Here is a 13682-nt window from a genome sequence, read left to right on the forward strand (position 1 = left end):
CACTCTACTGGTACTTTAAGTGAGCAAAATAAGAACCACAATAATATATGCTGATCATCAGAACGGCCACAACACTGGGAGGAGTAGATGCACACATGAATATTTAGTACACAGTGTGTGATTTACCAGGACTAAAACTGTTCTGCGTCTGTATTTAGTATGTCTAAGAAGGACGTGCAAACAGGCATTGGCGCAGAAATAATATAGCTGTGAGAAAAATCGCGCTGCAGCTTTGTCCTACTTATGTGGACTGTCAAAATAAAAAAAAATATTACACATATTTCCTATTCAGCAATATCATTTTATAATTTTGTAGCTGCTGGATGACTGAAGAGGCTGCTGAAAACAAATTTGGTTATTGCGTTTTGGTGTCTGCTGTTCGTTTTTTTCAAATGAATGGAGAAAAGTTCTCGCGATATGCATTTTCTTGCGGTTGGAACAATCCGGCGCACGCTCGTAGTTAGTGCCAGCAATTCCAACGAGAGCACCTTCAGCACACCAAAAAAATAAAATAAAAGTTATGTTGTCGACTGCTTCGGAAAAAAAGGCCATAAAAAGTGGCACGTAACATGTCTGCCGCATGTTTAAAAACATAGCAAAATATTACAGGTGGGAGCATGATAACATGAATATGCAGTAAATGAGTGTCTCCATGGCAGGCTAACCTCCTCCAACCTCCGAGGACAAAGCTACGAACAATGGGAGACCGGGCTTTCTGCTCCGCCGCTCCCAGTCTGTGGAACGCTCTCCCTGACCACCTGAGGGCACCACAGACTGTGGATGCTTTTAAAAAAGGCTTGAAAACCCTTCTTTTAAAAAAAAAAAACTTTGTTTAGATATATGCATACTAGCTCTAGCTATTTGGCTGTTCTAGTTTTTATTTGTATTTATTTTTTATTATCTTTTTTTTTAATACACTATAGCACTTTGAGGTTGTTTACTCAATGTAAAGTGCTTTTTACAAATAAAATCTATTATTATTATGATTATTATTATTATAAACAAGGCGGTTTATACACGCCCACTAATAGTACACACACATTTATAGTACGTTAGCGCGTGTTAGTTGCATCTGAGCCGATCAGCTACACTTAGGAAACAACAATTCCAATTAGTTAATTTCATTATTTCTCCCAGGCATGAGAGGGTTTTCTGGTGTGCCCAAGAAAAGTAAAGCCATCACCATGGATGTGAAAAATGAACATTGTAAAAAGCTGTCAGGGGAATAAAAGCCCATCAATATTGGCCACATTTTCGGTATCAACCGCCCATTTACAGTGCAAATACCTTAAAGCAGTGATTCTCAAACTGTGTGGTAAGCCATATAATCACTTGCTTATTTTTTTTTAATTTTCCTATATTCAAACACAGTGTTACTGTTCAAACTGTGTGTAATGTTAGTGGCTAAAAATATATTTTTTAAATTGTTAAATAACATCTCTGCCTTGTTTTTTAATGACTACGCAGGCCTACTACGCTACTGTATTTTAATGTTGGTCATTATGGTTTTCTGAGGTGGTACTTGGTGAAAAAAGTTTGAGAACCACTACCTTGAAGGTATGACTTTGAAGATGATTTTGTATCGTTTTGTAGAGAAAAGAACACATTTCGATACTGCTGTATATTTGCATGCAGTATAGACATAACTACTTGGAAATAAACCCCCTTTATTTAATATTGATTTACATTTTATATAAAAAAAGTACTTACATTTAATACATTTTGTCAAAATACATAGAAGTCAACCCACATACAAATCAAATATAAAATTATAAAAAGTCCTCATATTTATCATCCTCCTTTTTTTTAACAGAAAAACAGATGTGATCTCGGATAAGTCTTGCTGACATGTTTGCAGTTCTGGTAAAACTCCTTTTTCTACTTGTTTTTTCACCCTTTCCGTCGACACATGAAATTTAGAAAAATATGGTATTTACCAGTTGTCCTCTCAGTGTACAGTACAGGGTCTGATCGGTGAACATTCAAGGTGGGCTTCCGTCCCTTTAGTCCACCAGAAACCTCATTTTTGAGCGGCGCACGGTTGTCGTGACAACAACAACGTGCCAAAGTCGATGGAAATGACAAAGACAACAAAACCTGTGGAACGACACATTTTCTGAGAACATATCATATTGCTACCAAGCCAAGCAGCAGATCTACTGATACTAATTAGGGATGTCCGGATACAACTTTTTCACTTCTGATACGATACCTATACATCCTTGACCGATACCGATATTAACCCAATACGATATCAGCAGAAATCATCGTACACGCTTTCATTATTTTGTGGAGTGGAATATTAGAATAGGTCTGAAAACACTAACCACGAGACTAATTTATGATTTTGAAGTGGTTCCAATAATTAAACTAAATCATGACGCAAGAAGTTGAATAATGCGGACACGTGTGTTACTGGATACTTTTAACAAGCTTCTGCCTTGGAGACTTTGTATGTGTAGTAAAGTAGAATTGTTTCATTTTGAAGATACTGGCAAATGTGGTGTTTTAGACTGTAATAGTCCAATTAAGGACACTTTTTACGTATGTCCAGCTTGTGCGCTAAGCAGTCGTGTAGCTGCTAGATCCTAGTGGCCTATAGCCTACATTAGTGATACTCAAACTGTAGTCGGTGTCAGAATAATTGTATCTAAGTTATCACAAAACTTTGTGTTGCCATGAGTTCCCGGCGAGAGGACAAAAGCTGTCTTTGATCCTACCAATAAAAAGGCTTGTAAAACTCCACTGTGTAGGATGGGAAGCAACATGAAGGTGTTCTGTTTCTTTGATGTATTGTAATCAACAGAAATATATTGTCTTGACCCGGGAACTACAAAGCGGAGAGGAAGCAAGACCAGACTACCCTCCAGGCGACCTTTACTTTGAACCGACTTTTTCTTTGAACTGTTTTAATCAAATGCTTTGGCTGTTTACGACCCCGGTGCCTTAGAAACAGCTGTTGCCATGTAATCAGGGAAAGTCCAAATAAAAGAGGAGGCGTACAATCTTTCGTCAGGTGAGTGGTGAGACTGTGCAAGAGTACAGTCCAGACGTTTCTCTTCACTGAGCCAAATTTAATTCTGTCTCTGTATAATTCCTTGCTTCTTGTCTTGTTTAATAGATGTCATCAGTGTTTGAACCTGACAGTAGGTGTACCCCTAATGGTGGGCCAAAGAATCACTTGATTAAAGTAATATTTTATTACCAATATGCAAACACAGTGTTACTGTTCAAACTGTGTGTTATGTTACAGTGGCCGGACTGTAGAGTCGTACCCAGAATTTTATTTAAGATTTTTTTTTTTTAGCCGCACCAGACTATAAGGAGGCAGATATATATGTTGTGAAATATTCTGTGAATGTTTATTTACATACGTTAATCGTTTCCAAACAGTGCCTGTAACACGGCAGTAAAACGGCTTACCAAAAAAAAAACAGAAGTCATGGTCATGGACCCACTAGCTGCGAAAGCTAAATCTCCAATCAGCTAAACAGACTCAATAGCCCACGGTGACGTTTTGGTGAATTTTACAAAACTGAAACAATACAAAAAGAATGCCGTTGTAAGTTAATAATACAAATATGCATGAAAACAAACCTACAGACATCACACATGGGACGGTTTAGTAACTATGAATAGTTTTACTTATATTGTAAAACTTACAAATGTTGCTTGGAGTGATGAATGAAGAAACGCTATGGACGACTAGAAGACAAAACGGCACTTCCGGTCGAAAGCACTAAACAGATGGAAATACTGAAGACGTTTGCCCCGCAGCACCTGCAGTGAAGAAAATCGTCCATTGCATAAACAATAACACACCTTTGCAGTGTCTTTGCTTGTGTGTTTTTATTTGGAATTTGTTGCATTATGGGAAGAAAAAAATCCATAAATTAGCCGTACAGTGTTATAAGTCGCACGGTTTAAAGCGTAGGCAAAAAATAGTAGTGGAATTTACAGTAAATAAAAGATCTGCCTTGTTTTTAATGAATACTTAGGCCTACTGTGTTTTAATGTTCGTTATTATGGTGGTATGAGTTTTTTCTGAGGTGATACTTGGTGAAAAAAGTTTACGTTTTTTGTAAATGACTTCGGAATAAAAGGAAAAACTTGTGCGCTTATCGGAAGACATTCAGATATTAACTGGCTGTCCAGCTTTGCACAAGTAAACGTGTTTTAGGTGCAAGCCGACATAGTCCGATACTTGTTTTTTTTTGCTGATATCGTACCGATAGCTAACATCACTATCGGCGTGGGACACCCCTAATACTAATCCTTAAGGTTTACCGGTGGATCCACCACTTGGAAAAAAAAAAAAAACAAAACTGACAAATCTTCCTAAACTCAACATTGCTTAAAATGGGTCATAAAAACTGAGCTTTGTTACCGCCAGAAAAACATCTGCGTTCCTGCTTCCCCGATAAAGAGATGGTACATGTTTTTAGCGTTGTACTTTTTAACTGTGCATAAGTATGGCGTGGTGTGAATACATTTTTTTTTTTTTTTTTTTTTTTTGCGCTTCAGAGTGTCTTTCAGTTTAGGGCTGCATAACCTACGTTTGAAAATAGAGCTCCAAAGCACACCGAGCACATAATGCTGACGCTGTCAGTCACTATGTCACCTAAAAGCCTCATAGAAAAAGTATTGTTTCCATGTCCATATATAATCCATTGTATACTGTGGTTACAAAAAAGAAGTACAAAGAGTCAAGTTAGGCTACGCGGCGGTTTCATGTATAATCCCCTCTCGTTTCTTTGGGAGTAGCTCTCTTCTCTCGTCGATGTTGATGACCGGCTTCCGACCGTTTTGTCCGTCCACGTACATCTTTGCATACACTGGGTTTTCGTAGTTCATGGGCTGGATGGAGGCAAAAGACACGGATATTAGAAAAGCAGCAAATCCGATCTCGTCGTGCATTCCACAAAGTAGTATGAAATATTAAAGCATTGACAGAAATTAATTCAAATAAAATACTTTTTTACACTCCACTGGATTGGGGGTGACGATAATAGCATCGCTCCTGTTGTCATGGCAACCAATGACTTCATTTTTGGCCTTTCCTCGGGTTAACCAATGCACACGGATTTCTATATGACAATGATCATACTTCCAAAAAAAGCACATCAATATGTCTATTTATGTTGCTTTAATATGTCAATATTAACAAGTGCGTCGTTAAAGAAAGATTAGATGAAAGGGTTAAGATTAGGTGCGAGGGCAACACAAAATAAAAACATACTGAATTTGTGCATGAAATCATGGATGCAGGATTGTACAAAACCATGCATAAAATAAAATTGGTAACACTTTAGCATGGGGAACACATATTCACCATTAATTAGTTGCTTATTATTAAGCAAATTAGTAACATATTGGCTCTTAATTAATCATTATTAAGTGTCATGTCTGAGTGATCATGTTTTGTTTTGGTTATGTTCAGGCTTGGTTTTTGGACTCTTTGTGCACTCTTGTTTGTTTTGTCACCATAGCAACCAATTAGTTTTCACCTGTCCTCATGTCACGCACCTGTCTCACGCTTTGCACTCGCGCACCTGTCACTAATCATGTCACTGCTATTTAAGCCTGTCTTTTTCTGTTGATCGTCCTGGTGACATAATCCTTACTACCTCTGCTACCCATGAGATTCCTGTTTACTATAGTTCATGCTTCATGCCATGCCACAGTAAGTGTTTTTGTTTCATGTTCATAGTTAATTGCCTTTGTGCTAGCCTTTTTTTTTTGTTCTCCGCCATCGTGCGCGCTTTTCGTTTGTTCTTTTTGTTAGTGTAAAAATAAACATGCCCTTACCTTCACGCCTTGCCCGTGCCAACTTTCCTTTGCATTCCGGGAAAACACAACACCCCAAGGTCCACGTTTTGACAATTAAGCACTTAGTAATGCCTTATTCTGCATGGCCTTATTATACAACCAGTAAGCCATTAACTAAGAGTCTTCCCTCAATAACCTCAGAATTATTGCTTATTAGTAACCTTATCCCTAACCCGTATATGTTCCCCTAGTGTCCAAATAACTCTAAATTAAGTATTTGTTACTTTAATAAGCAACTAATTATTGGTGAATATGTTCCCCATACTAAAGTGTTAGTAAAAAATTCTTATTTAAATGACAAATAATATTTCTACACAGTAGGACCTCGGTTTTTGTACAGTGCATCCCACTTTTCATATGATTAAAATTGAGTGTCTTGGTTAAGCTAAAATCAATTAAGTTTGATTAATGTTTTTTTTAATGTATTGCAGTGCAGTAATTGTCACATTTTCTATTAGGTCACGGTGATCACAAAAGATATTCTGTTTCCATGCCGTTGGAGCCATTGTTCTAGTGCCTGTTTTTCATGTTAAGTGAAGAAGAAAAAAAACCTGTAAATGCACTTCATCTTCTACTCCTGCTAATCAATAACACATCTTCACGTTGATGAGCCTCAGACGTAAGTGATAACGAACGACAACAGCGGGAACACGCGGTGGGACTTGCACCACTCAATACAAACTACTAACTAGTACATCCCTCGTGACTTTTTAAATATTCTTTAAAAACACACTTATTTGCGCTGGCTTTGAACACAAGCTGAGCTGGACATACAGTATGTATGAATATGTTTATGTATTATTTAGACCTTTTTTATGCATATTCCTTAATTTATTCTACAAAACCCAAAACCAGTTTATTTACATTGTGTAATACGCAAATAAAAACAGAATACAATTAATTGCAAATCCTTTTCAACTTATATTCAATTTAATAGACTGCAAAGACAAGATATTTAATGTTTGAACTGAGAAACTTAATATTGTTTTTTTTTACAAATAATCATTAACTCAGAATTTAATGGCAGCAACACATTGCAAAAAAATTGGCACAGGGACATTTTTACCACTGTGTTACATGGCCTTTCCTTTTAACACTCAGTAAACGTTTGGGAACTGGGGAGACCAATTTTTGAAACTTTTCAGGTGGAATTATTTCCCATTCTTGCTTGATGTACAGCTTAAGTTGTCCGGGGTATCCGTTGTGGTATTTTACCTTCACCTTCACCGCCCCACCTTCAACTTAGCCAACACAGTTAAACGTTCATTTAATCATTGCATTAATCATTGATATGTACAGTAATCCTTTGTTTATCGCTGTTCATTGGTTCTGGAACTTCCGCAAAGTAGGAATTATTATACATAAATGTTATATTTTGAAAGCGAGAACATTAAAAAAAACTGCTATGACCTTCTCCAAGGTTTTACCATAATGAGAGCCCTCTAAACCAGGGGTAGGGAACCTATGGCTCTAGAGCCAGATGTGGCTCTTTTGATGACTGCATCTGGCTCTCATATAAATCTTAGCTGACATTGCTTAACATGATAAGTAATGAATAATTCCGCTGGTAATCACAGTGTTAAAAATAATGTCACAATATAAAACATTCTCATGGATTTTAATCCATTCATCCATTTTCTACCGCACCTGTTCAAGAAGTCGCATTATTGGTAAGAAGTATTTTATTTATTATTGGTTAGCTTCAGAATAACAATGTTATTAAAAAGAATAAGAGACTTATTGTACTCTAAAAATGTTGGTATTACTTAAAAATGCATGCATTTAGTTCTGTTCAGTGTTAAAAAATATTATATGGCTCTCACGGAAATACATTTTTAAATCTTTGGCTTTCATGGCTCTCTCAGCCAAAAAGGTTCCCGACCCCTGCTCTAAACATTAAATAAGCTTAGTCATCTTTAAACGTTTCGTCCAATATTGTAATGCTGGAAAAATATGTAGAATATGCTTTAAAAAAAAATCTGTGACAGAGAGACGCTGCGAACTTCGAAGCGAGGCAAGGGACACATTATGCATGTAAAACCCGGGATGAGTACCAATTGCATTTGAACCGATTCCCAATACCTGGGAATTGATACCGGTATTCAACGGTAGCAGTTTTTGGTATTTGTGTGTGTTAATAAATGTTAACTGTTTGAAAAGGTTTTGTTATTTTTTAATATAACATTTAAAAATGAGCTGATTAAGATAACTGTGCTGTCCAGTTGTTCGTACCTTGTTTTCTTATTAGATGTGAGTCTCGATTGCAATGCAGTTGCACTTCCAAGACATTAGAATCTATGGTATGTTGTCTAAGTCGGAAACAACTTTTTCCAGGAAGCCGAATGTGTTACGCTGCGCCCTACAATGTGTTTATACTGTAAGTACTGTGCTTATTCACACCAGTTGTTTAATTGTAACAATAATCTTGGTTGTAGCTTCCTTAACCATTTTTGTGAAATCGCTATTTCTAATAGTGGTCTGCCTACTGCAAATCCAATGTGTCAACGTCAAGCTAGTGCATTTTAAAAGAGTAAAGCCTTACTTTGCGTTTCAGCAAGTACTGTGTACTTGCTTTGTTGGTGTTGAAAATTGCAACATTACTTAGAGGGAGTTTGGTTGAGTTCGCCTTTCATGCTGTTTGAGTGATTGTTTACGTGAGCCGGTGTTTTAGTCTGGAACCGGTCGTGACGTCACGTGCAACACAGGTATCAAAATATGGCATTATTTGATTTTACGTGAACTGATACCAGGTAGTACTGATGGAATTTCGTCAGTGCCTACAAAAGTTCGGGACCCACCCCTATGCAAAACTTTAATTACTTTCTATAAAATGTGTTTTAAAAAAAAACATATAGTAGTTCTGAATTGGGTTAATTGGATTTACATGATACGATTGGGTTTTCTCCTGACCTTTTGAAAGGGATTACCATCAAAAACCGAGGTGTCACAGTATTCTCGATGCATGTGCTCAAACTAATTCAGTGAATCATTCATTAGGAACCTGTTTGACTTTAGTGACATCAGACAGTAGGAAGTGGATTCATATGGGGCCTTTCATCGCGGTTTACCTGACACATGAAACGTGACAAATTGGGGGAGGGGCAGGGTTGCACTATCCACTTAAGTGTTGAATATCTTAAAATCTGTTTAGTGGCAATTCCAACTTTTGACCGCAGAGTCTGCTGCTTGTAGGGGTGTGGGAAAAAATCGATTCAAATTCGAATCGCGATTCTCACGTTGTGCGATTCAGTATCGATTCTCATTTTTAAAAAATCGATTTATTTATTTATTTATTTATTTTTTTATTAATCAATCCAACAAAACAATACACAGCAATACCATAACAATGCAATCCAATTCCAAAACCAAACCCGACCCAGCAACACTCAGAACTGCAATAAACAGAGCAATTGAGAGGAGACACAAACACGACACAGAAAAAACCAAAAGTAGTGAAACAAAAATGAATATTATCAACAACAGTATCAATATTAGTTACAATTTCAACATAGCAGTGATTAAAAATCCCTCATTGACATTATCATTAGACATTTATAAAAATTTAAAAAAAGAACAATAATGTCACAGTGGCTTACACTTGCATTGCATCTCATAAGCTTAACAACACACTGTGTCCAATATTTTCACAAAGATAAAATAAGTCATATTTTTGGTTCATTTAATAGTTAAAATAAATTTACATTATTGCAATCAGTTGATAAAAACATTGTCCTTTACAATTATAAAAGTTTTTACAAAAATCTACTACTCTGCTTGCATGTCAGCAGACTGGGGTAGATCCTGCTGAAATCCTATGTATTAAATGAATAGAGAATCGTTTTGAATCGGGAAAATATCGTTTTCGAATCGCGTTGAATCGGGAAAAAAAAATCGTGACCCCAAGAATCGATATTGAATCGAATCGTGGGACACCCAAAGATTCGCAGCCCTACTATATAGAGTGGTGCTTTCCATCATTTTCAGCCGACTGCATTGCAAAATGGTTAACCCTCCCTCTTCCTCTCTGGCGCCATAAGAATCCCTTCCCTACTGTATTCAAAGGTGAATAAAAACATTGCAGACACCCGTACGTTGCTGACTGATTGCTTACATTCTATACAACGATGATTCATGTCCTTATCAGGCAAATTTATAGTGAGGTTTGAAAAATTCACCTGTCCAGGGATTACCTCCTTGGGCACCGAATTGATACCCAAGGCGCGAGGGTCACTGGATTTTACACACCAGCCCTGCAACAGAAGCAAGCACCACCGCTGTTCATGCAAAGCTTGCCAAAATGGCTTTAAAAACTGGTTAACAACATGCATTCCCCAGTCCGTCTGCATGTGAGGTATTAAAGACGATTACTTAAGGGGAAGTAAAGAAACATCAGTTAAAATACTGTATTTTTCGGAGTATAAGTCGCACCGGAGTATAAATCGCACCTGCCGAAAATGCATAATAAAGAAGGGAAAAAACATATATAAGTCGCACTGGAGCCCGGCCAAACTATAAAAAAAACTGCGACTTATAGTCCGAAAAATACGGTACAAGAAGCATGTCTTTGAAATTAGAGCTAAATTGCTCAGACAAAAGCAGATGTCAAAGTTGGCAGTGCAAAACAAGCAAAAGCATCAAGTTTGAGGCGCTAACAGCTAAAGCAGATGAGAACATCAGTGAAGGTGTTATAACTAATTCCATATGCGCGGTGTACGTGTGAATTTGAGTTCTACGATGAGAATACATTAAAAGTTTGGTTGGTTCTTGGTGTCTGTAAAATCTGTCATTGTATTGTACTTTTTCCTTTAAATCAGACGTGTCAAACTCGTTTTCATTGAGGGCCACATTACAGTTTACACTGCCCTCAGAGGGTTACTTGTAACAGTTACTAATACAGTCGTGGTCAAAAGTTGACATACACTTGTAAAGAACATAATGTCATGGCTGTCTTGAGTTTCCAATAATTTCTACAACTCTTATTTTTTTGTGATAGAGTGATTGGAGCACATACTTGTTGGTCACAAAAAATATTCATGAAGTTTGGTTCTTTTATGAATTTATTATGGGTCTACTGAAAACGTGACCAAAACTGCAGGGTCAAAAGTATACATACAGCAATGTTAATGTTTGGTATTGTGGCCAGATACAGCTAAATTGAACATAACTTTCCTCCAGAACAGGGGTGCTCATTACGTCGATCGCGAGCTACCGATCGATAGTGGAGGGTGTGTCAGTCGATCACCAGCCAGGCATTAAAAAAATAGTCCTAAAAATGAGCGATCATAAATCTTCACTATGACGTCACTTTCGTCACTTGATTGACATTCACGGCACCCGAGGGTCTTCTGAGATGACGCTGGCTGCTGCCAGCTCATTAAAATTACCGACTGGAAGGCGAGAAACACTTTATTTCAACAGACTCTGGCGCCATACCTGTCGTCAAAACTCCAAAGACCGACTGCACAGTTGCACAGTTGCGCTAACAAAATAAGAGTCTCAGAAAGCTGGCGTGCACAAGCTAGCAAGCTACGGAGTTTGCCGACAATGTATTTCTTGTAAAGTGTATACAAAGGAGTACGGAAGCTGGACAAATAAGATGCCAAAAACCAACCACTTTTATGTGGTATTGGACAGAAAGGAGAACTTTTTTTCTCCTCCATTCGAAAATGCGGACGTTATCAGCACCACTGTCTGATTACAATCAATGCAAGTCATCAGAATCAGGTAATACACCAACTTATATTCTTGTCTTCATGAAAGAAAGGAATCTAGATGTGTTAAACATGCTTGTATTATCTTTAAACACCTTTAACTTATTAACAATATTAACTATATGTGTTAAACATGCTTGTATTATCTTTAAACACCTTTAACTTATTAACAATATTAACTATATGTGTTAAACATGCTTGTATTATCTTTAAACACGTTTAACTTGTTAACAATATTAACTATATGTGTTAAACATGCTTGTATTATCTTTAAACACCTTTAACTTGTTAACAATATTAACTATATGTGTTAAACATGCTTGTATTATCTTTAAACACCTTTAACTTGTTAACAATATTAACTATATGTGTTAAACATGCTTGTATTATCACTAAACACTTTTAATTTTTAACAATATTAACTATATGTGTTAAACATGCTTGCATTATCATTAAACACTTTTAACTTGTTAACAAAAACATATATTTCATAAATAAGTAAATATAAATTATATATATATATATATGAATGAGGTAGATCCCCACGACTTGATCAATTGAAAAGTAGCTCGCCTGCAGAAAAAGTGTGAGCACCCCTGCTCCAGAAGGTCTTATCTTTGTCCATGTGGTGTCAGATGAAACACTAATTGAGCTGTTTGGCCACAATACCCAGCAATATGTTTGGAGGAGAAAAACTGAGGCCTTTAATCCCAGGAATACCATACCTACCGTCAAGCATGGTGGTGGTAGTATTATGCTCTGGACCTGTTTTGCTGCCAATGGAACTGGTGCTTTAAATGGGACGGATTAGCTCCAAATTCTTCAGGACAACCTAAAATCATCAGCCCGGAGGTTGGGTCTTGGGCACAGTTGGGTGTTCCAACAGGACAATGACCCCAAACACACGTCAAAAGTGGTAAAGGAATGGCTAAATCAGGCTAGATTTAAGGTTTTAGAATGGCCTTCCCAAAGTCCTGACGTAAACGTGTGGACAATGCTGAAGAAACAAGTCCATGTCAGAAAACCGACACATTTAGCTCTGCACCAATTTTGTCAAGAAGAGTGGTCAAAAATTCAACCAGAAGCTTGTGGATGGCTACCAAAAGCGCCTTATTGCAGTGAAATTTGCCAAGGGACATGTAACCAAATATTAACATTACTGTATGTATACTTTTGACCCAGCAGATTTGGTCACATTTCCAGTAGACCCATAATAAATTCATAAAAGAACCAAACTTCATGAATGTTTTTTTGTGACCAACAAGTATGTGCTCCAATCACTCTATCACAAAAAAATAAGAGTTGTAGAAATTATTGGAAACTCAAGACAGCCATGACATTATGTCCTTTACAAGTGTATGTAAACTTTTGACCACGACTGTATATTAGTTTGCCTATGCATGTGACTATTATACATATTTTTTTTACATACACTGTAAAAACAATCTGTATATTTTACATAAACATTCTGGTGATTGAGTTGCCAGTTTTTTTTACTGTAAAATCTACAGTGTATTTTTTTTGCAACCTATTACGGTAAATGGAAAAAAAAAAAAGAGTACCACTTTTTTCTTACAAAAAAAAACAGGCAGTTCAATTTTACTGTAAAATGTACATACATATTACTAGAAAAAGAACAACATTGGCATGTTTTTTTTTAATTCTGGCAAATGAGCTGACAGTTTTTTATCGTAAAAAAATGTGGTATCGTTTTGCTATGTACAGTAATACATCGTAAAAACAACAACAGTGAGTTTTACGGTCTAATAGTGAGTCGACGGACTTTTGCCGTAAAAAACTGTGGTAGAGTGTTTTCTTTTTTTATTTTACAGTAATATGCTGTAAATAGTAACGTAAATGCTACCGTAACATCGAATGTCATTTTTACAGTGAACAATTTGATGAACACCTTGCTTTAAAACAGTGGTTCTTAACCTTGTTGGAGGTACTGAACCCCACCAGTTTCATATGCGCATTCACCGAACCTGTCATGACTTGGTCCTTGGGTTTTGTTTTTCTGGAAGGCAACGGAAAGTTGGCTCGGGCGAGACGGGAATGTAAGTACATGATTTATTAAATATTATCAAAAAAGAACAAACTAAAGGCGCGCACAAGGCGGAAGTACAAACTTGACTAATGAAA

The 13682-nt window shown here is 36.8% G+C and overlaps 1 protein-coding gene across 2 annotated transcripts in view; it reads right to left on the reverse strand.

The window, feature by feature from the left end:
• Positions 1-558: 558 nt before the first annotated feature.
• lrp1bb (low density lipoprotein receptor-related protein 1Bb) overlaps positions 559-13682 on the reverse strand; it is a 1021613-nt gene continuing 1008489 nt past the window's right edge. The window contains exons 90-91 of one of the 2 annotated variants that reach the window (XM_072912020.1): positions 9941-10079; positions 559-4857 (exon numbers count right to left, since the gene is read on the reverse strand). In XM_072912020.1, coding sequence (XP_072768121.1) covers positions 4730-4857; positions 9941-10079 — 267 coding nt within the window. In that variant the 3' untranslated portion in view covers positions 559-4729. The remainder of the gene's footprint in view (positions 4858-9940; positions 10080-13682) is intronic. The other variant, XM_061926507.1, reaches the window with a different exon arrangement.

This window comes from Nerophis lumbriciformis, linkage group LG31 (assembly GCF_033978685.3).
Source record: "Nerophis lumbriciformis linkage group LG31, RoL_Nlum_v2.1, whole genome shotgun sequence".
In the NCBI taxonomy this organism is placed as follows: domain Eukaryota; kingdom Metazoa; phylum Chordata; class Actinopteri; order Syngnathiformes; family Syngnathidae; genus Nerophis; species Nerophis lumbriciformis.